This window comes from Schistocerca gregaria, chromosome 3 (genome assembly GCF_023897955.1).
Source record: "Schistocerca gregaria isolate iqSchGreg1 chromosome 3, iqSchGreg1.2, whole genome shotgun sequence".
Classification (NCBI taxonomy): Eukaryota; Metazoa; Arthropoda; class Insecta; order Orthoptera; family Acrididae; genus Schistocerca; species Schistocerca gregaria.
Genome location: NC_064922.1, coordinates 897,424,847 through 897,447,686, shown reverse-complemented (window position 1 = coordinate 897,447,686; position 22,840 = coordinate 897,424,847). Strand labels below are relative to the sequence as shown.

The following is a 22,840-nucleotide window of genomic DNA, read 5'->3' as shown; positions in this document are numbered from 1 at the left end:
GGTCACGCCACCTTCTTTCACAAGCCTTAATTCTGGAACTAATTGGCAGGGGAACTTAAATTTTTGTACATGAGTGTTCCACACTTGACAGCATTGGTGTGCTAAATTTCAGCCAAATCTGAGACTATCAGCTGGAACATTTTCTCAAATTGGTGGAATTGACATGGAATAACCCTGCTAAGAACTCTGAAAAACACAATATCATGTGGCACAAAGTGGTACTTGATGCCTTCCTTCAGCATCGGATGCTGAGGAGGGTGGTGGCCGTGAAGTAATTCCACTGGGAATTGTCCGTCTCATGGATGTGAATGATAGGAGGAGAGAAACAGTTGCAAAGCTTGATCCCTGGTGTGTGCGATGCGAATTTTGGCCATCTGCTCCTTGAAGGTTCTGACAAAACGTTATGTTTCACTGTTTGACTGTGGATGGAATAAGTGTACTATTCAGATGCTGTATGCCATTGCAGTTACACACTGTTTTAGATTCATTTGATGTGAACTATTGTGACTTCAGGCAAGCCTTTGTGGCAAAAAGTAGAGGACAATACCTGAACTGTGCTATGTGACATTGAGTTCACAGACACAGCAAAAGGAAACTTGCTATAAGAGTCTACCAAAATCAACCAACAAGTGTTCCAAAAAGGTCCTGCAAAGTCTGTGTGCACATGTTGCCATAGTGACTGCGATAGGCCAACAGTGTCGATGCACTGTTTCACACTAACAATCCTTGGTGAAGTAACTGCAACACTTATTTTTTCAAAGATTTGGGGATCAACACATGTGACTGTCCACAGTCATTTTGAACAAGAATCAGTCCTTGCTGTACACCAAGGCTATGCCGACATGCAAGTATCGGCACCCTACAGAATTCTTTATGCTATGCAATGAGTGAGACCAAGATGTACGAATGGTTTTACAAAAATGTTCAAATCTGGACCAGCTTCCCTAGCCTGTGAAGTTATGCTATAGTTGAGATGAAAACACTGAAGCAATTCAGAATCCCAAGCATTAGTGTGACAAGAAGTTGCAGCAGAAATGTCAAAGTCTGTATCAAGACCGATCAGAAGATGTGAAAGTGCATCCGCATTACCATGTTTAGCTGTTGGACGATACACAATCGCATACTGATATTGAGACAATAACAAAGCCCATCTTTGTAATTTTTGGGCATTTTGTACAGGGACCGGCTTCATCGGATGAAACAAGGACTTCAATGGCTTGTGATCTGTTACTAAGTAGAATTTTCTGCCATACAAATAGTGGTGGAATTTGGTTACACTGTACACAATAGCCAATGCCTCTTTCCCTATTTGTGAATAGTTACACTGTGCTTGGACAACACTTTTAATGCAAAAGCAATAGGCCTGTCTGTGTCACCAATTCTGTGCAAAAGCATGGCACCGATTCTGTAAGAAGAAGCATCAACTTTAAAGTGAACCAAGCATCAGTGAGCAATGCATCTTTAAGTTTTTGAAAAGCTTCTTGGCACTCATCTGTCCAGACAACGGGGACATTCTTGCGATGCAAGCAATGCAATGGAGCTGAGATTTGTGCAGCATTCAGTATGAACTGAAAATAAAAGTTCATTTTCCTAAGACTGACTGCAGTTCTCTGACATTGTGTGGAACTGGCAGGTAATGTATGGCTAGCAAATGTGACTGAAGAGGATGTACACCTTGACTGTTTATGACATTACCAAAATACTGTAACTCTGGGTTAAAAACAATCACACTTGTGCAGTCGACACTTTCGTCCTGTATCAGATAACGCACGAAACAAAGTACACAAATTTGCAATGTGTTCTTCAGGTGTATGACCTGATACGACAACATTGTCTGAATAGTTTGAACAGTTCGGTACTTGAGCAGCCAGCTGTTGCAGATACCATTGGAAAACTGTGAGTGCAGAAGCACTGCCAAAAGGCAAACATAAATATTTAAACACGCCCAAATGAGTGTTAACAACACACATGGTTTGAGATTCTTCATCTAGTGGTATCTGATGATATGTGTCGCACAAATCAATTTTTGAAAAGTAGCGACTAGCTCCTAATCTGTACATGAGATCCTCTGGGTGTGGAAATGGTTAAGTATCAAAGTTTGTGGTTGACTGTAGACATAACACAGAGGTGAATGTGACCTGAAGGTTTCAGCAGCAAAACAGTGGACTCACACATTGACTAACTTGTATGGGCACAATAGCTCCATTATCTTGCAATTCTTTAAGTTCAGTAGCTACTTTGTCCCATAATGCAATGGGAACAGGTCTGGCCCGTCAAAATTTCAGCTGAGCATTGTCTTTCATAGTAACATGTGCAACAAAATTGTTAGCGTTGTCTAAACCTTCAGAAAATGAGTCCAGGGAATTCTTTCAGAAAACCAGCTACAATGTCTTTGACACTGAATGCAGTCACTGTTAACACATTGTCCTCAATTTAAAACCCAAACAAATCAAACAAATCAAGGTCAAATATGTTCTCACAGTCACGTGATTGTAGCATAGTGAAAGTCGCAGTTCACTTATGCGAGCGATACATGGCTGGCAAAGTACATTTTCTGTGAATGATGATGTCTTGCACATTATAAGCCATCAGATATATGCTAGCTGTAGACAGGCGTGGGGAACCTGACAGCTCGTGTGTGTTACGTTTCAGCAATGTTACAGAGGTACCTGTGTCCAACTGAAATTTCACATGTTTTCCACTAAGATGCAAATGAACAAAATGTTTGTTAGACTGGCATAGCACTGAAGAAACTGTTCGCTTGCTAGTTTTGCTAATGCCTGCGGCAGGCATTGAATACACTGCATTGATTACACAGGGCTTGTGACTAGATTGTTATGAGTGGGCACAATATGATTGTTTCATTGCAAACATAAGGACTGTATGTGACCTATCTTGTCACAAGAGTAACACTGTGCTTGCCTGGATGGGAAATCTTGGTGTTTGTGCTGTGAATAGCACCAAGGGCATGACTTAATTCTGTTTGCCTGTTTAAAGAACTGTTTACGCGACATGGTGCATGTGCACTGTTGCTGCCTACTGGACTGGTCGTAAGCAAGGGATGACTCAACCCAACAAATTGGTGGCTTCTCAAATTTATCAGCCGACATGGCACATGAATCAGTATTGAAGATGCATTGTTTAAAAACTGAAGAGTCCACTTCTTGTATGTCAGAACGGATACAAAATGAATTTATTTTTATTTTGAGTGAAAATGTTAAGGAATAAATTATTGCAGATATAAAAAAAAGCTAAATATTATGGAATAATTTTTGATAGCACTCCCAACGAAAGCAGAACTGACCAAATTAGTCAAAGAATTAGATACAGTCATAGAGAAGACAACATCGCGAAAGTTCAAAATATTTCTTAGTTTTCTTTTATGTTGGGAAAATCTCCAGAGGATATGCGAAATTATATCAACAGCAGCTGGAAAAGATGGGCTGGATATTGCACTGTAGAGTGTTCAAGGTTATGACAATGCCACATCACTACCAGGTGTACATGCAGAACTACAACAAAAGATTCAAGAAATTAGTCCAAAAACTCTGTTCAGTCCATGTGCTAATCATTCTTTAAATCCTCGTGAGTTCATGCTTTCCCATTTGTTCCCTTTTAAGTCACCAGAGTTGAAATTGTAGAGAAGTTACATTCATTCTTCTCATACAGATAGATTTGAATTACTTGTAGGGGAAAAAAAAGGAAAAAGTTTGAAATGACTGTCTGATATGTGCTGAATTTCTCATTACAGTGTGGTTAAAGTCATAAAACGTGGAAACAGGTGTGAAAACTTTGGCAGATATACAAGATCCATTCAAAGCAAACCTTGATACTAGATCTGCAGCAAGCTTGCTCCTTTCACCTATAGGTGCTCGTCTCTATCTATCTTACATCAACTTTTGGCACCTGATATTGGAGGAAGTAAATTTAGTCCAACTATAAAATTTATACTGGATAAAAGACTTGCTAAATCAAAAATCCTGAATGAGTTTTTAGAGATAGAACAAACTACAATTACAGCCATTGCTGTTACTTTTGGCACAAAAAATGCAATGATATGGGCATTATCATTGACTGAGGAGAAAGAAAGGGGGTATATACAGGTATATATATGGTTCAACGCTAATGGCTTCTTACTAAATGAAAACAAAACCCAGACACTTTAGCCTCAAAGAGATTCCTAACTGCCAAGAATTAAAAACTGTAAAATATTTAGGTGTTACTATCGACAATAAATTGACATGGGAACCACACATTAAAAATTTACTGGCTAGACTTTCAAGAGTTATTTATCTAATTAGAAATTTATAAAGACATGTTCCCAATGATTATGTGAGATCAGCATATTTTGCCTTTTTCCAAAGCATCATCTCTTATGGAATCTTGTGGCGGGGTAGTAGTCATGTAAATGACACTTTACTTTTACAGAAGAAAGTAATAAGAATAATAATGGATTCTGATAAAACAGAACATTGTAAACCTCTGTTTATTAAATTGCAGTGTCCTACAGTAGTAAACTTATTCATCTACAATGTTTTATTGTACACTAGAAACAATGTCTCTAATTTTGTGTTGAGAAGTGATATTCATAGCCATAATACTAGCACATATATCTTTTAGTATTTATATTACAGTTACTAGAACAAATGGTACATACATTATAAATACTTTTGTTTGGCCATTACATCTATATTATTCATTTTTTACTAAATGTACACTAAAAATGCATCAGTTTCTAACCAGACTGGAGCCTCATTTGGTTTCACTAGCCTGGACCTCCGATGGGCTGAGTCCACCACTGTGGTTATGAAATTCACCATTAACAGAATTGAAACAGCTTTTAGATTTACCAAGTACTGTATGACAAAACATATATCTCAAAATACACAAAACTGAGGCATTAAAACACAGTCCTCAAACCAGAGTCTCTTTATGGGGCCCAAACATTCATTTTAAATACAAAGAGGGACACTGAATAACTCCAAAAAAAGAGATTGTGAGATAATCAGGTAAATTTTAGGTGCAAATTATACTGAAAAAGGAATGCATAGGCTAAGAGCAAACAAGGAAACTGAAAAATATACCAGTATTTATTCGAATGTGATGCCAGTATTTATTCAGGTATGAAACTGGCCAATATTTATTCAGGTATGAAACTGTGCAGGCTGTAATTGTACAGGCACAATAAAAGAATGTAGCCACCCAGGTTAGCTAGGCAGGTTGTGGAATTCTATGAGACCCATAGTAAAGCAGAAACTGAAACAATAAAATGGATCATTGTGGTAAAATACGACTTGAAGGAAGCAGAAATAACACAACTTGATTACCAAACAGAAAAATTTGTAGGCAGAAATTTCCCGACTGAATAGTTGGCCTGATAGAAAAACCCAAGAAGACTAAGACAGTGTAGTCTGACACGTGAAAGAAAAAAGGCCATTCTGAGGGAATGAAAGTAATATGGGCACAAAGAAAAGATAAAACAAAAACCTGAAAATGCATCTTGTTGTACACAGTGGGGACTAGTAGGGCCCAAACATAGGTGGTGGTGGTGGTGGTGGTGGTGGTGGTTGTACTACTAGTAGTAGTAGTGTCAGTAACAGCAACAGCCATGTCATTTTTTTTATCTGCAACTGAAACCAGTTAAGCTATATCATACACAGTTGTAACTGGAATTCCTTTGCAGATATTATACTTTTTACTGTGGTATCAGTAAATTTCCTATCAGTATACACTGTTAAGTCGCATATCTAGTGTCAATAAAGTTACCAAAGGCAGGGCAACAAAGAGCAGACACCATATCTCCTGGCATAATAATTGAGATTCCAAGAATTATGCTTATTAGCTATCCTGTACTACAGACTTTCTTGATTTGTTGCTCTCCTACAGACAAATTTCAGCATACTTATATGCATCACAATGTAATAACATCAACACTGAGCTATTGTTTAAGTCTTTGATTATTGCAAATTCAATAGATTGCATGCAGTTACAATATAACTAGTAACCAATCATGTTAATAACTTTTATACAGTGTTTATCATTTATACTTGTGTCCACATGTATATGGAGACTGCACGTATTATTTATTGTCAGGTGTCCTGGGAATCCCCTTTCTGGATGTTGTCCGTGTCCTTGCAGCAGTGCTCTTGCTTGGTAATGTGCAGTTTGTGGATGGCCAAGGACTTGAGGTGGATGTGAAAGGTGATGTAGAGCTGAAATCTGTAGCCAGTCTGCTTGGTGTTTCATCAGTTGCCCTTTTCAGAGGATTAACATACAGAACACACAATGCTCGAGGACAACTTGTGAAATCCGTCTGTGATGCAAATATGGTGAGTAGTTCTTCTTCATAGTTTACAATCTTATCATTACAATATAAAATATTTTACAAATATGCTTTGAGGTGGGTATCTACCAGTGATATGTTCGGTGTAAAGGGAAATGTGATACTGTACAGTCCTGGGTAGAATAAAAATAATGGAAGAAGTAAAGGTATCCAATCATTGTATTGTTGCAGTTTTTATTGATTGTGGGCACATAAGTGAGATTTAAATTTATACTGAGTTTTCAGATACTCTCAGTTTTGAGGACAAACAAAAGAGAAAAAAGCACTTGTGGCTACCCTATCAAAATTGACTACATTGTCCTGATACTGCAGCTCAGTTGTGATTAGGGCCTGTGTCTGGTGGAGTGGGTGGGAAACACAAGCAGTGGTGGGGGTGGGGGTTAAGAAGGATGGAGGAGGGAGGCTGATAGTTGGTCGGGAAGGGTGTAAGGGTGTGGGACATCTCAGCATGCTCAGGTGGTGGCAAGGGAACTGGAAGAATGGATTGCAGAGTGTCAGACACAACAGAGGTGGGAGGGAGGGAGGGAGTGAATGAGTGTAAAGTAATGGAGCAAAGTGGGGGGTGGGGGGCTGAGAACAGGGTGGAGGTGGAGGGGAATGGGAGGCAGCACCTAGCGGAAGATGAGGGCAGGAGCATTGCAGGAACAAAGACTATGTTGTAAGGACATTTCCCATCGGTGTAGTTAAGAGAAGCTGGTATTAAGAGGTGGGATCTGAATTACAAAATTTATGAACAATTAAAGTCGGCCACGTTAAGTAATGCAACATAATCTGCCATTGGGTGGTAAACTTTCCTGATGGCCACAGATTATCAGTGATGATTCATTTGATTAGACAGCTGGTTGGCTGTCAGGTATGCCCCCATAAAAAAGGCTGAAGATAAGTTGCAGCATGGTTGCTGTATGACATTCCTGCTTTTACAGGTGCATAAGACAGGACAGGTCTTGCACCTTGGTTTTTGTAGGGATATTACCTGTGTGGCAAGTGAGCTGTAAAAGTAACATTTGATTTCTATTAATGTGACCTTCTGCCACTGACATAAGTCATGGCAGTTGAATTAATGTACATACGACATTTGGTTGAACAGAATCAGTGCAGTAAGATGTGGCAATGACCGCACCATGAGTGAATTTTCCCAGTTTGTTGGTGAATCATCACAGACTGTTCAACTTATGTACCAGGAATATTGTGCCACTTGCACCCATATAACACAAAGTAAGAACAGTGGTCATAAAAATATCCTAACCAACAACTGGAGACGAGTGTCATGCCTTGTCAAGGACACTCAGTTTCAAACCCAACAGAAATTACACCTTCCAGTTAATGCATGTTCACCTCAACCAGTTCTTGAGTGAACACTGCAAAGGGACCTGTTCTCAATGGACATTTGGAGACAACAATTCAACTAAAAACCTGGGTATTACAACTATGAACAACTTAAATTGGAAGGAACACACAGAAAATGTTGTGGGGAAGGCTAACCAAAGACTGCATTTTATTGGCAGGACACTTAGAAAATGTAACAGACCTACTAAGGAGACTGCCTACACTACGCTTGTCTGTCATCTTTTAGAATACTGCTGCGTGGTGTGGGATCCTTACCAGATAGGACTGACGGAGTACACCAGAAAAGTAAAAAAAAAAAATAGGCAGCATGTTTTGTATTATCGCGAAATATGGGAGAGAGTGTCACAGAAATGATACAGGATTTTGGCTGGAAATCATTAAAAGAAAGGCTTTTTCATTGCAATGGACTCTTCTCACAAAATTCCAATCACCAACTTTCTCCTACGAATGCTAAAATATTTTGTTGACACTGACCTACATAGGGAGGAACAATCACCATGATCAAATAAGGTAAATCGGAGCTCGTACGGAAAGATATAGGCATTCATTCTTTCCGCACACTATACAAGATTGGCATAATAGAGAATTATGAAAGTGGTTCGATGAACCCTCTGCCACACACTTAAATGTGATTTGCAGAGTATCCATATAGATGTAGATGTAGATAAAAGGCCGTTACTTACAGCATCATACACTGAAGTGCAAAATAAATTGGTATAGGCATGCATGTTCAAATACAGAGATATACAAACAGGTGGAATACAGTGCTGCAGTAAGCAATGCCTCTATAAGACAAGAAGTGTCTGGCGCAGTTGTTACACTGTTTACTGCTGATACAGTGGAAGGTTGTCAAGGTTTAAGTCAGTTTGAATGCAGTTTTATAGTCAACACATGTGCAATAGGACACAGCATCTCTGAGGTATTGGTGAAGTTGAGATTTTCCCGTCAACAATTTCACAAGTGTACCGTGAATATCAGAAATCTGGTAAAACATCAAATCTTCAACATCGCTGCTGCCGGAAAAAGATCCTGCAAGAAATGTTCCAATGATGACTGAAGAGAATCATTCAACATGACAAAAGTGCAACCCTTCCACAAATTTCTGCAGATTACAATGCTGGGCCATCAACAAGTGTCAGCATGTGAACCATTCAACAAAACATCATCAATATGGGCTCTCGGAGCCGAAGGCCCACTCGTGTACCCTTGACGACTCACAACACAAAGATTTACGCTTTGCCTGGGCCCGTCAGTGCCTAAATTGGATTGTCAATGACTGGAAACATATTGCCTGGTCAGACGAGTCTCATTTCAAATTATATTGAGCAGATGGACATGTATGGGCATGGAGACAAGCTCATGAATCCATGCAACCTGCATGTCAGCAGGAGACTGTTCAAGATGGTGGACATTCTGTAATGGTGTTGGTATGTGGAGTTGGAGTGATATGAGACCCCTGATATGTCTAGACATAACCCTGACAGATGAAATGTACATAAGCATCCTGTCTGATCATCTGCATCCATACATGTCCATTGTGCATTTTGACGGACTTGGGCAATTCTAGCAGGACAATGCAAAACCCCACATGTCCAGAATTGCTACACAGTGGCCCCAGTAACAGTCTTCTGAGTTTAAACGCATCTGCTGGCTGTATCTGGAATGCCTTGCAATGTGCTTTTCGAAAGAGATCTCCACCCGCACGTACTCTTATAGATTTATGGACAGCCCTGCATGATTGATGGTGTCAGTTCCCTCCAGCACTGCTTCAGACATTAGTCGAATCCATGCCATGTCATGTTGCGGCACTTTTGCATGCTTGCAGGGGCCCTACATGATGTTAGACAGGTATACCAGTTTCTTTGGCTCTTCATTGTATAAACCTGCATAACTTCAGTGAGCTGAACAACACAGAAACTGGACAGTGGGTAATCAACAGCATCCATTGTGATCCAGTGAGTTAAGATTTTACCTCTTGTTAAGTGCTGCAAGATGTCAAGTGCACCAACATCCCAATGAGGCATTTAACTTAGCATGTGTGGACAGAGCAGTTCAGGACATAGGTGTTTCAGAGGTGTTTTTCATAGCATGACTTGAGCCCACTCATTCAGAAAATCATAGACATTAACCAGGATGATTACTTCAACATTCTCAGTGACCAATTGTTGCTCATTCTTTTACAATTTCATGATGAGTATAGTGTGGACACTTCCATCTTCCAAGATGACAGATGAATTCACATAGTTGCGTATATACATTTCTGGTTTCACAAATGCTTCTCAACTGGACCCAATCTTAATCCCCCCAAAAAGTGACTAGGAATATTTGCAAAAATTAGTTAAACACAGTAATTAACATCCACACTATTTGTTAGCTGTATAAGTAACAGAAAGACACATTAAAAAATTATCAAATCTGACACTTTACAACCACCAATTTCTTCCTTTGGGACAACAGAGATAAATGCAAGTAGGTGAAAAGGAGGGAAACAGTAGATGATATTAAGAGCTCTGAGGCAAAAGACAAGCAACAAATACAAAAAATAAACTTGTGAGATTCTGTATATTACTCTGCCATCAAGTAGTAAAGCAGTCAGTCACAAATAATGTTTACTGCATACCCAGGTTTCAGTCACTGTGTGGGCATCTTCAGTGCAGTAAATATAACTTACAACATTAAAACCACTTTTATATGCACATAGTCCCAACTGAACGTCATGTCAAAGGTTGACCTCCGACACTAAGTCTAGGTGGGACTGTGTGCATATGTAAGTGGTTTTAATGTTTTTCCTTATATTTACTGCACTGAAGAAGGCCACAGAGTGACCGAAATCTGGATAAAGAATAAATATTATTTGTAACTAATTGCTGCACCCGTTACTGCATGAAATAAATAGAGTCGCTGGGTGCAACTGCATCCTCATGGAACCAAGGCCAACTTCTGCATCAATTTGAAAATGTCACCTCATTCTTTGTATCATTTCACATATGGAAGCACCCACATCTTCTCCTTCGTCCAAACTTCATTTTGTATTAACCACTTTCAATTATGAATGTATCACTTCAGTAAAAAAGTGTGGTATCAAGAGAGATGTAAATACTAAATATATATATCAAACACACACACACACACACACACACACACACACACACACACACACACACACACACACACCTACTGTCTCCTTACTGTGGCCCAGCTATGGATTGTGACTGCATCTGACCTGAGTACCATTCTGGGGTGGGTGGTGGGGGGTAAAAGACTGTAGACGCACTGATAGAATAGAAGGCATGTGTAGTGCGGAGTGAGAGCATTGAAGGGGAAAGGTAGGTGAAGGACAGGGGCTAGTGAAATTTGAGGCCAGGGGGTTACAGGAATGAAGATATGTTACGGGGACAGTTCCCACCAGTGCAATTCAGAAAAGCTAGTGTTGGTAGGAAGAATCCTGACAGTGCAAGCTGTGAAGCAGTCATTGAAGTGAAGATCATTGTGTTGGGCAGCATGTTCAGCATCTAAGTGATCCAGCTGTCTCTTGACCACAGTTTGGCAGTGGCCATTCATACGGACAGCCTGCTTGTTAGCTGCATGCACACATAGAAAGCACCACAGAGGCTGTAGCTTAGCTGTAGATCACAAACGAGGGGCCATGGGCAGGGCTTGTGTAGTATGCATTTCTGTCGCTAGGCGTATGTAGCACAACTCACTGCCAGTTCAGTGCCTACTGTTTTTTTCAATCTTGCTTGTTCTTTTCATCTGCATTGATTGTTTTTGCTAGTGCTGTTTTGTTCTTGTTTCATTTTTTATGATGGCAAGTTTAAGTGAACAATCTGTAGCTGTGAAATTTTGTTTTATACTCTGTAAAAATGCTGCTGGAACTGTTTTAATGTTGAAAACAGCTTACCAAGATGACTTTATGGGAAAACTCAAGTGTACGAGTTGTCTGCATGATTTAAAAATGGCGATATGTCAATTGAGGACAAACCTCGTTCTCGATGTCCATCAACTGCTCGAATCGACAGAAATATGGAAACAATTCAAGTGCTTGTGCTCACGGATCATTGACAGACAACTGATCAACTGTCAGAGACTAGTCTGTCAAAACAAATCTGATTTGTGGCTGACAGGAGACCAGTTCTTCTACCTTGACAACACACCTGCACACACAGCCATCTCTGTTAGACAGTTTTTTACTGAAAATGGTTTGGTTCTGTGAACCCATGTACTTTGATTGCCTGACCTGGCTCTGTGCAACTATTTTTTATTTCCAAGCATGAAAAGGGGCATGAAAGGACACTGATTTGACAACACTCAAGCAGTCAAGAAAAAAATGAGGGAGGAGCTGCCAGCCATTTCTAAAGATGACTGCGAAAAAAGGTTTCGAACAGTGGAAGCACCAGTGGGACAAGTGCATTAGTTGTAATGGAGAGTATTTTGAAGAGGATGAGATTATTTTGTAAAGATTTGAAAATATATATCTATTTAAAAATAATTCTGATTTTTTTGTGTACCCCTCGTAGAAAGCACCAAAGTGGTTGCAGCTTAGTTATACATCACATCCCTGACTTCACTGATGGCCCTATCTTTGGTGGTTTAGGAGATGCCTGTGAAATTATCAGAGTAGGTGCTAGGAGGAGGGTGTATGAAACAGATCTTGCGTCTAGATTTATTGTGCAGATATGAGCCAAGAGGCAAGGGATTGGGAGCAGAGATGGAGTAGGGATAGGCACAGGGGTGGGGAAAGGATGCACAAAGATATTGCATAGGTTTGATGGGCAGTGGAATACCACTGATGAGGGGTGGGAAGGGTAGTGGATAAGATAGTCCTCATTTCAGAGCACGACAAGAGGTAGGCAGAATACTGGCCAAAATGTAATTCGGTTGCTTCAGACTTGGATGATAGCCAGTCATAAGAGAAGTACTCTTCGGGGGTGTAGCTGGGCTGTTGGTATGTGGGAGGTGGTAGATAACTGGAGAGACAAGGCACAGGAGATCTGTTTCTGAACAAGGTTGGTAGAATAACTACGGTCTGTGAAGACCCTTGGTTTATTTGGAGAGGGACTGCTCATCACTACAGATGTGACAATCACAGGTGGCTATGCTTCATGGAAGGGACCTCTTGATCTAGAATGGGTGGCATCTGTTGAAGTGGAGGTATTGATGATGGTTTGTAGGTTAGATGTTCATGGAAGTACTGATGCAGCCATCCTTCGGGTGGATGTTAACATTGAGGAATAGGACTTGTTGGGTTGAGGAGGACCAGGGGAAGTGAATGGCAGAGCAAGTGCCGAGGTTCTGAAGGAATGTGGATAGGGTGTCCTCACCCTCAATCGGTGTGCTGTCCTCACTGTCGATGGCTCACCTTTGTCCCAGATCAAGCAGATGTCATCAGTGAATCTGAACCAGGTGAGGGGTTTGAAATTCTGAGTGGTTACAAATTATTCCTCTAGATGTCCCATGAATAAGTTGGCATAGGATGGTGCCATGCAGGTGCCCACTTCTGTAGCACAGATTTTATTGTAAGTGATGCCTGCAAAGGAGAAATCAAACAATGGAAAATCCAGGATGGAATATAACAATATCCTGAAAAGGAAAGCTGCTATTCACCATATAGTAGAGATGCTGAGTCTCAGTATCTCCACTACGAAGGAGAAATTTGCTTACAGACCTTCTCATCCTCTCCCAGTCCTTACAATGGAAACATTTTTTCACCATCTACCCTATCAATCAGACTCAATCCGAAACCAATATTGAATCCTGCCTGACTCAGTTCCCACCTACAGTCAATCATAATTCACCAGCCCCTTCCTCCAAATCACCCTCTCTTAACTTTCCAGAATTTTCTCACCATCATTATACAAATCCATCAACATGGAAACTAACCTTACATCCACAGAAATAAATGCAATCCACCAACTAAGAACTGAGCCTCTCCTTACAGCCCTACTTGATGACAAAGGCTCCACCACTGTGGTTATGGAATGTAGTGATTACCTGATAGATGGACTCTGTCAGCTGTTGGATGCATCCACCTACAAACCCTGCTTCAGTGAACCCATTACACATATCCAGCAGGATCTCCAGTCCTTCCTTGGGGGACCATCCCAGAAATGCCCAGAGGCTCTCTCTCTCTCTCTCTCTCTCTCTCTCTCTCTCTCTCTCACTCTCTCTCACTCTCTCTCTCTCTCTCTCCTCATCCCCACCACTACTGGCCTCTTTACCTTCTACATTCTTCTTAAATTCTATAAACCCAAACACCCAGGTCAAAAGAGAGAATCTCTGCACTTATGGGCCAACACCTTCAGCCTATAACCCATAATTTACCCTCCTGTATAAAAGGCACCAACCATTTCCTCCAATGGCTCTCCACAATTTCTATTCTTTTAGCATCCAGTGCCATGCTTGTCATCGTCGATGTTACCTACCTCTACACTATCATCACCAATGCCCATGGCCTTGCTGCTATTCAACACTACCTTTCCCAATGTTAAGCAGGCACTGAATATACAACCTTCCTCCTGGTAACCATGAACAACTATATCCTCACCCACAATAACTTTTCCTTTTTTTCCATTGAATGAATCCCCTAAAAATGGATCCGTGGTACAGCAATGGGAATCCACATAGCACCATCCTATCCATTGTATGTGAGCCAGTTAATGGACCATCTACAAGAATCCTTCTTAACCACCCAGAATCTCAAACCCTTCACCTGGTTGAGATTCACTGATGACGTCTTTGTGATCTGGATTGAAGGTGAGGAGATTCTATCTACATTCCTCCAGAACCTCAACACATTCTCCCCCAGTCATTTCATCTGATCTTCCTCAACCCAACAAGCTACCTTCCTCGATGTTGACCTTCACCTCAAGGATAGCCACATCAGTACCTCCGCCCCATCAAACTTACCACCCACGAACAATATCTCCACATTGACAGCCTCTCATTCCATACCAGATGTCTCTTCCACACAACCTAGCAATCCATGGTCTTCACTTCTGTAGTGATCAGCAGTCCCTTTCAAAATATGCCAAGGATCTAACTGAGTCCTTCAATGAGTAAAATTAATCTCCAAACCTTGTTGAGAAAGAGATCTCCCATGCTTTGTCTCTTCTTCAGTCACATATTGCCTCCCACATACCCACAGTCCGGCCACAAAAGATAACTCCCCTCATGACTCAATACCATCCATCATCTACTCCAGTTCTGTCACAGGCATCTCCTATCCCATCAAAGGTAGGATCATCTGCGAAAGCAGCCATGTGATCTAGAAATAAGCTACAACCACTGTAGTGCTTCTCTGTGTGTGCATGCAGCTAACAAGCTGGCTGTCCGTGTGAAAGGCCACTACCAAACTATGGTCAAGGGACACCTGGACCACCCAGTTGCTGAATGTGCTGCCTAACACAGTGAGTTTCACTTCAATGAATGATTCACAGCTTGTGCCATCTGGATGCTTCCTACCAACACCAGCTTGTTTTAAGTTGTGCAGATGGGATCTCTCCTTATAGCATATCCTTTATTCCCGTAAACCCCTGGCCCCCACTGCTAGTCTCTTGTCATATACCTACCCTTTCCCATCCTTGCTCTCAGTCCAGCACTACACATGCTTTCTATTCCAACAACGCATCTCCAGTCTTTTCCCTTCTCTACTTCTTTCCTCTCTCTTTTCAAGTCAGTCCCTTCCTCCAGCCCCTCTTTACCCCCACCACCCATCCCATATTGCTGCTCATGTCACACACAGTTGCAGTCCACAGTTGCTGGATACAGCAGCTCTGTGTGTGTGTGTGTGTGTGTGTGTGTGTGTGTGTGTGTGTGTGTGTGTGTGTGTGTTTTTCCAAAGAAGGACTTTTTTTGTCAAAAAGCTTAAATGTTAAGTAGTCTTTTCACTGTACCTGTCAGTGACCGGACACCTCCTCTACGTGGTGAGTAGTAACGATTTTTCGTAAAAATATAGGTGTAAAATAAATCATCTGTCTATGTTACTAAAGTGAAAGTGAAGATATATGGCATTATTGGCTATGAGACATTCCATGAAAGCTTCAAGTGGCACAGTTGAATAGTCAACATTACATATTGGCAGTTCATGCACTGCTGCATGTATGGCTGTCCTCAGAAGCACAAGCTAGTCAGTACTCTGCCAGGACTGTTTGTGAGTGCAGAGATAATATAAACGTAAGTCTGAAAGCACAATGCCTTTATTTGTACACATTAAATTATTCAGCAACACCAGCATTCCAAATTTGCAGCTTTAGATTAATTGTCTAAGTTGCTGTTTCCCATAACGAAGGCTAAATCTAGTCTGGGACTAACATGTGCTTACTTAATCACTTGGAACTATGGTCTGTGACATAGATTGCATGTAGTATATAGTAGTAAAGAAAATTACAGTTTTACTACAAATCAAGAGCAGAAAAATGCATTTACTCATGTATACCAATGTTTCACATATACTCCCATTGTAGATTTAGTATCAACAGCTGAATGACAATAGATAACACACACACATTCATACAAGGACTTCCTCATTCGTGAACAGTACATTCCAGAGAGGATAAATCACAATGAACATGTATAAAACATCCCTTACACACACTCAGTAATTTAAGAACAGTGTTGCAGTTGATTTGTCCCTATTGTATCACAAAGATCCACTTATACTTCACAATAATTTCAGTTAACTATGAAATATTACAACAAATAAGTTACTTTAGAAACTGTCTAAATCAGTCACAGAAATTTCACCAGGAACATAAGGACTGGCACCCCAAAATTAGAGGCAACGAGACAAATGGGGGCCTGGTTACCAAGAAAAACCATAAGTAACACTAGGAATGAAGGGCCATGAGAACAAGCCTTAGATGTTTTCAGAGAAGGGGCACAGTACCTTAGATGAAACTACAAGCAATGAAAGGAATGCATAACAAGAGACTTCTTGATTTTTTAAGCTTTCGACTTAGTTCCTTCATACACATCACCCATTGATGGTTTTCTTTAACTTACAACTAAGTCAGGTGTTTCATGGCATCCAAGAGAATAATCTCACTGGCATACAAATTTTTTGTTGACTATGGAGCTGTTAGAGAGATTACCTACCATACTGGAGGAAAAAGTCAGTTCCATATTCAGGCTACCAATACTGATTCAGAGCCTTGTGCAAGTAATTAAAATGAACTCTCATGCAGTGAATATATTTCACATACATTGCTGAGCTGTGAATTAACTCTAAACATAAGATTTTCAAAATCTCTCTGCTTTTTGTGACACTTCTCTCTTCAACTTTTATATTTAACTATTTTTATAAAATATTCATAAACTTATAGATAATTTTATATGTGGAGTAAAACAGTAAAAGCAAACAATGGGAAGTACAGGATGGAACAAAAGAATATTATGAAAAGGATAGTTGCTACTCACCATATAGCGGAGATGCTGAGTGACATTTAGGCACAACAAAAAGACTGTCACATGATGAGCTTTCAGATAAGGCCTTTGTCAAAAATAAACATACACACACACACACACACACACACACACACACACATGGTTACTGTCTCTGGCAGCTGAAACCAGACTACGAGCAGCAGTGCATGATGGAGGGGCAACTTGGTGGGGGTAACGAGGAGGCTGGGCCAGGGAAGGGGAAGGATAGCAAGAGGTGGGGGACAGTAAAGTGCTGCTAGTGGAAGTGTGCAGAAACGAGGTGGAGATAGGATAGGGCAGCTATGATGCAGTTAGGAGGTTAGACAGAGGGTGGGGGAGAGAGAGGGGAGATAGCGAAAAGGAGAGAAGTAAAAAGACTGGGTGCATTGGTGGAACAAAGGGTGGTGTACTGCTGGTGTGGGAACAGGGAAGGGGCCAGATGGACAGTAACTAATGAAGGCTGAGGCCAGGAAGGTTTGGGGAATGTAGGATATAGTGCATGGAGAGTTTCTAACACTGAAATTCAGAAAATATGGTTTTTGTGGGAAGGATCCAGATTGCACAGGCTATGAAGCAGTCACTGAAATGTAGAATGTCGTGTTGGGCAGTGTGCACAGCAACTGGGTTGTCCAGTTGTTTCTTGCCCACAATTTGTCAGTGGCCACACATGTGGGCAGACAGCTTTTGGTTGTTATGCCCACACAGAATGCAGCACAGTGGTTGCAGCTTAACTTGTAGATCACATGGCTGGTTTCACAAGTAGCCCCTTGATCGGATAGGTGATATTTGTGTCCGGACTGTAGTAGGTGGTAGTCATGGGAGGATGTAGGGGACAGGTCTTGATCTAGGTCTATGACTGGGATATGTGCCATGAGGCAAGTGGTCGGGAGCAGGGGTTGTGTAGGCACGGATAAGGGTATTGTGTAGGTTTGATGGGAGCAGAATATCACTGTGGGAGGGGAGGGAAGGATAATGGGTAGGACACTTCTCATTACAGGGCACAACGAGAAGTAGCTGAAACCCTGGCGGACATTCAAATTCTGTTGCTCCAGTCCTCGGTGGTACTGAGTCACAAGGGTAACGTGGCCGGATATTTTTGGGAGGTGGTGGGTGACTGGAAAGATAAGACAAGAGAGATCTGTTTTTGTGCAAGGTTAGGAGGGTAATTATGGTCCATGAAGTCCTCAGTGAGGTCCTCGATACATTTCGAGAGGGACCACTCATAACTGTAGATGTGATGGCCATGGGTGGCTCAGCTGTATGGATGGCAGTCAAAGTCAAGATATTGCTGGTGGTTCATAGGTTTTTATGGACTGAGGTGGAGGTCAACATTAAGGAAGGTGGCTTGTTGGGTTGAGGAGGACCAGGTGAAGGAAATTCTAGAGAAGGTGTTGAGATTCTGAAGGAATATGGATAGGGTGTCTTCACAAGCAATCCAGATTATCAAGATGTCATCAATCAGTCTGGTCTAGGTGAGAGGTTTGGGATTCTGTATGTTTAGGAAGGATTACTCTAGATGGCCAATGAATGGCCAGTGGATGGTGCTATGCAGGTGCCCATAGCCATACTCCGGATTGTTTGCAGGCAATGTCTTCGAAGGAGGAGTAACTGTGGATGAGGATAAGGTTGGCCATGGCAATTAGGAGGGAAGTTATTAGTTTGCAATCTGTCAGGAATTGGAAAAGGTAGTGGTCAACATCAGGAATCCCATGGGCATTAGGGCTGTTAGTGTAAAGGGAAGTGGCATCAATAGTGACGAGCAGGGCACCATGTGGTAAAGGAACAGGAACTGTGGAGAGTCAGTGGAGGAAATGGTTGGTATCTTTTCTGTATGAGAGTAGGTTGTGGGTAACAGGCTGAATGTGTTGGTCTACGAGAGCAGAGATTCTCTCAGTGGGGGCACAGCAACCAGCAACAGTGGGGCATCATGGTGGTTGGGTTTATGGACTTTATGAAGCTTATAGAAGGTATAAGTGTGGGGAGTAGTAGGGGTGAGGAGAGAGATGCACTTCAGGGAGAGGTTCTGGGATGGGCCTAAGTATTTGAGTAGAGACTAGAGAGCCTACTGGATATTTGGAATCGGGTCACTGTGGCGAGGTTTGTGGGTGGATGAATCTGACAGCTGGTGGAGTCCTTCTGCCAGGTAATTCTTGCAATTCAGATCAACACTGGTGGAGCCTTAGTCAGTAGGTAGGATTATAAGGTTGAGATCAGCTTTTAGATGGTGGATTTCAGTTGATTTGCATGTTGAGGGATTTAGGGAACAACGATGAGGCATGGTTCGAGGTTAAGAAGTTCTGGAAAGTTAACAGGTGGTGATTTGGGGGCAGTGGGGTTGGATCATGGTTGAATGGAGGAGTGAACTAAGTCAGGTAGCATTCAACATTGGTCTTTGGTTGAGTCTGATTGGTAGTGTTGGTGGCAAAAAAAGTGTTTCCACTATAGGGACCAGGAGGAGAGGTCTTTAACAACTGCTGCTAGATTGAATTTGGGAGTGGGACAAAAGCTGAGGCCTTCGGAAAGAACTGATATTTATGCAGGGCTGGATAAGGCTTTTGGAGGAAAGGTTCATGACTGTGTTTTGGTTTTTTTTTATAGGTTCTGGATTCTGTTTGTTGGTGGTGGGGAGTTTTGGAGGGTGGGATAAATGTAGTAGGTCTGCAAGATGGTTTGTCAGCTATGAGGGGACGTGGGGGAGGTTTGGAGGTTGTTGTTGAGGTGGTGAACAGTGGTAGTCCAAGGTGGGAGTAGAAAGTGAGCAGGGTGGAGAGATTTATGAGGTGGCATTGTGCATGTTGTTCTAGTCCTTGGAGGGCAAGAGTTTCAGTATGTGAATGGACTCCAGGAATTTTGGATTGCATAGCAGGATAATTTTACAGATGGAGAGTAGGTATTGCAAGGAGGTTTAGGGTTGATTGATATGGTTTTGCAGGACTATGTTGGTGAGGGCTAAGTATTGGTGGAATCTGAACAGTTGAAGGTCATTTTGAAAGGAAGGGTGGCACCTGGAGATGGGTAATTTGATGGTAAGGCCATTTGGGGGGATTCCATCAGCCAAACAACAATTCAGGAACAGTGTGGTACTGGGTTCTGGCTGGGGATAAGGAAACTTTTCAGTATTGGCGCAAATCGAAGGAGCAAGCACACATGATGGTGGGAAAAACGTGAAAAAATACAAAAAATGGTGTAGAATTACATCTGACAAAATTCAGAAAAATACACCCAAACACATGGGAATAAATCACAAAAAGAGTGAAACAGATGAAATAGGGGAAACACAATGAAATCTGAGAGACTACATCAATAATGAAAGGCGAAAACAACTGAAATTGGCTTGAAGTCACAGTGAGATCACAGAAAAAACAACAAAGGAAAATAGCATTTGCTTAAGGATGAAAGAAAAGCTGTTAGGCAAAACTGAAATCCAGGATGGACTGTAACAATATTATGAAAAGGATAGTTGCTACTTACCATATAGTGGAGATGATGGACCACAGATGGGCACAAAAATAAGACTGTCATAGAATGAGCTTTCGGCCAACAAGGCCTTTCTCAAAAATAGATCTCTCTCTCACACACACACACACACACACACACACACACACACACACACACACACACACACAGAGAGAGAGAGAGAGAGAGATCACAGTCTCTGGCACCTAGAGCCAGACTACGAGCAGCAGCCCATTATGAGAGAGACAACTGTAAAGTGCCACTCTTGGGAGTGTGCAGGGACAAGGTGGAGAGGGGGAAGGGCAGCTAGGTGCAGTCAGGAGGTTAGATGGAGGCCAGGGGAGACAGGGGGTAGTAAAAAAGTAGAGAAGTAAAAAGACTGGGTGTGTTGGTGCAATAACAGATCGTGTAGTGCCAGAATAGGATCAGGAAAGGGGTCACATGGACAATAACAAAGGTTGAGGCCAGGAAGGTTACAGCAACCTAGGATAAATTGCAGTGAGAGTTTCCACCTGTGCGGTTCAGAAAAGCTGGTGTTGGTGGGAAGGATCCCGGTGGCACAGGCTGTGAAGCAGTCACAGAAATGGAGAATGTCATGTTGGGCAGTGTATTCAGCGACTAGGTTGTCCAATTGTTTCTTGGCCACAGTTTGTTAGTGGCCATTCATGGAGACAGACAGCTTGTTGGTTGTTATGCCCATTCACATATTGCCATGCCTTTGATGGATAGGTGATGTTTGTGACCGGCCCGCAGATAGTGGTGAGAGGATATGTGGGATGAGTATTGCATCAAGATCTTTACAGGGATATGAGCCATGAGGCAAGGGACTGGGAGCAGGGATTGTGTAGGTTCAGTGGGTAGCAGAAATCCACTATGAGAGGGTTGGAAAGATAGTGGATAGCACATTCCTCATTTCAGAGGATGACAAGAAGTAGCTGAAACCAGTCATTTGATCTGCAAGCTAGACTGCAAGCACTGTGCTGTATTCTACATCTGATGATAACCAACAAGCTGTCTGTCTGCATGAATTTCCACCGACAACTCGGACCAAGAAGCAACTGGCCCACCCTGCTGTTGAGCATGCCACCCAACACAATGTTATTCATTTCAGTGACTGTTCACAGCCTGTGCAATCTGAATACATCCCACCAACACCAACTTTTCTGAATTGTGCTGCAGGGCTCCCTACAATACATCGTATGTTCCTGTAACCTTCCGGGCCTCAGCGTTCTTTATTCATTGTGTGTGTGTGTGTGTGTGTGTGTGTGTGTGTGTGTGTTTGTGTGTGTGTGGTGTTTATTTTTGACAAAGGCCTTGTTGGCCACAAGCTCATTTTGTTACAGTCTTTTTGTTGTGCCTATCAGTGACTTGGCATCTCTGCTATATTACACAGTAAGACACTCTTATAGTGTTTTTGCCCCGTATAGTCCTGTTGGTGGTGATATGCATGTAATCTGTGTTGCAATGCGTGGTAAGAGTGGATGTTGCCGTAGGATAGTCAGAAAGAGTGTGGTACATGTAGACTGTTGGTTAGAATTTCACTTGGGTGACTGTAGTGGGGAACTGAATGGGAAACTCGGCGAGACTCTCTCATGGAACTGTAGGCTCTACATGAAAGAAGAGAATTGATGAACAAGAGAGAAAGATTTGTGCCCTTCAGACTGAATTAGAACACATGAAATTTGAAGAGGTAGGTTGATGGAGGTATTAGGTAAAGGTAACAAGCTATGGGCAAAAGGCAAGCAGCTCCTCAACTTCTTCACCAACATTTGAACTTACAACATCGAATAAATTTGACTTGTTACCTGAAGTAGGAGGCTAAGAGCCTCATCCAACTACGGGTCACAGTGGGAGCAGTAGGTTTATAGCAAAGAAACTAGCTGTAGGTCGATACCTAAAGAACCTTTCTGATTGGTGGTGACCTTGGGAGGGGTGTTAGCCAGATCGTACATGATAAATTGCAGAAAGGGTACCAAGTTACAGGTACTAAGTGCTAGCCCTAGGCAGATGGCAGAGGACATAGGGAAATTGTTCAAAGATTTTGACAAAGAGAACCAGGTAATTGTAGTTTGTGGAGCAGGGAACTGCCTCACTAAGGACAATAATTACAGCATGGGAGTGACATGGATGAAACAGAAGTAGTAACTACACACCCAAATATGAGTTTTGTGGAGGTTCTGCAGTGCCATGACCTGTCCTGGGAGAACACTTCTGTGAGCCATTAGAACACCAAGTCGATTGGACTGCTGCTGATTGAAATGAAATCTCATATGA

At 41.8% G+C, this 22,840-nt stretch overlaps 1 protein-coding gene across 1 annotated transcript in view; it reads left to right on the top strand.

Moving 5' to 3' along the window:
* Positions 1-22,840, top strand: part of LOC126355174 (myosin-I heavy chain) — a 427,094-nt gene that overhangs the window by 329,369 nt on the left and 74,885 nt on the right. Inside the window, exon 8 of the mRNA XM_050005385.1 lies at positions 6,094-6,329. Coding sequence (XP_049861342.1) covers positions 6,094-6,329 — 236 coding nt within the window. The remainder of the gene's footprint in view (positions 1-6,093; positions 6,330-22,840) is intronic.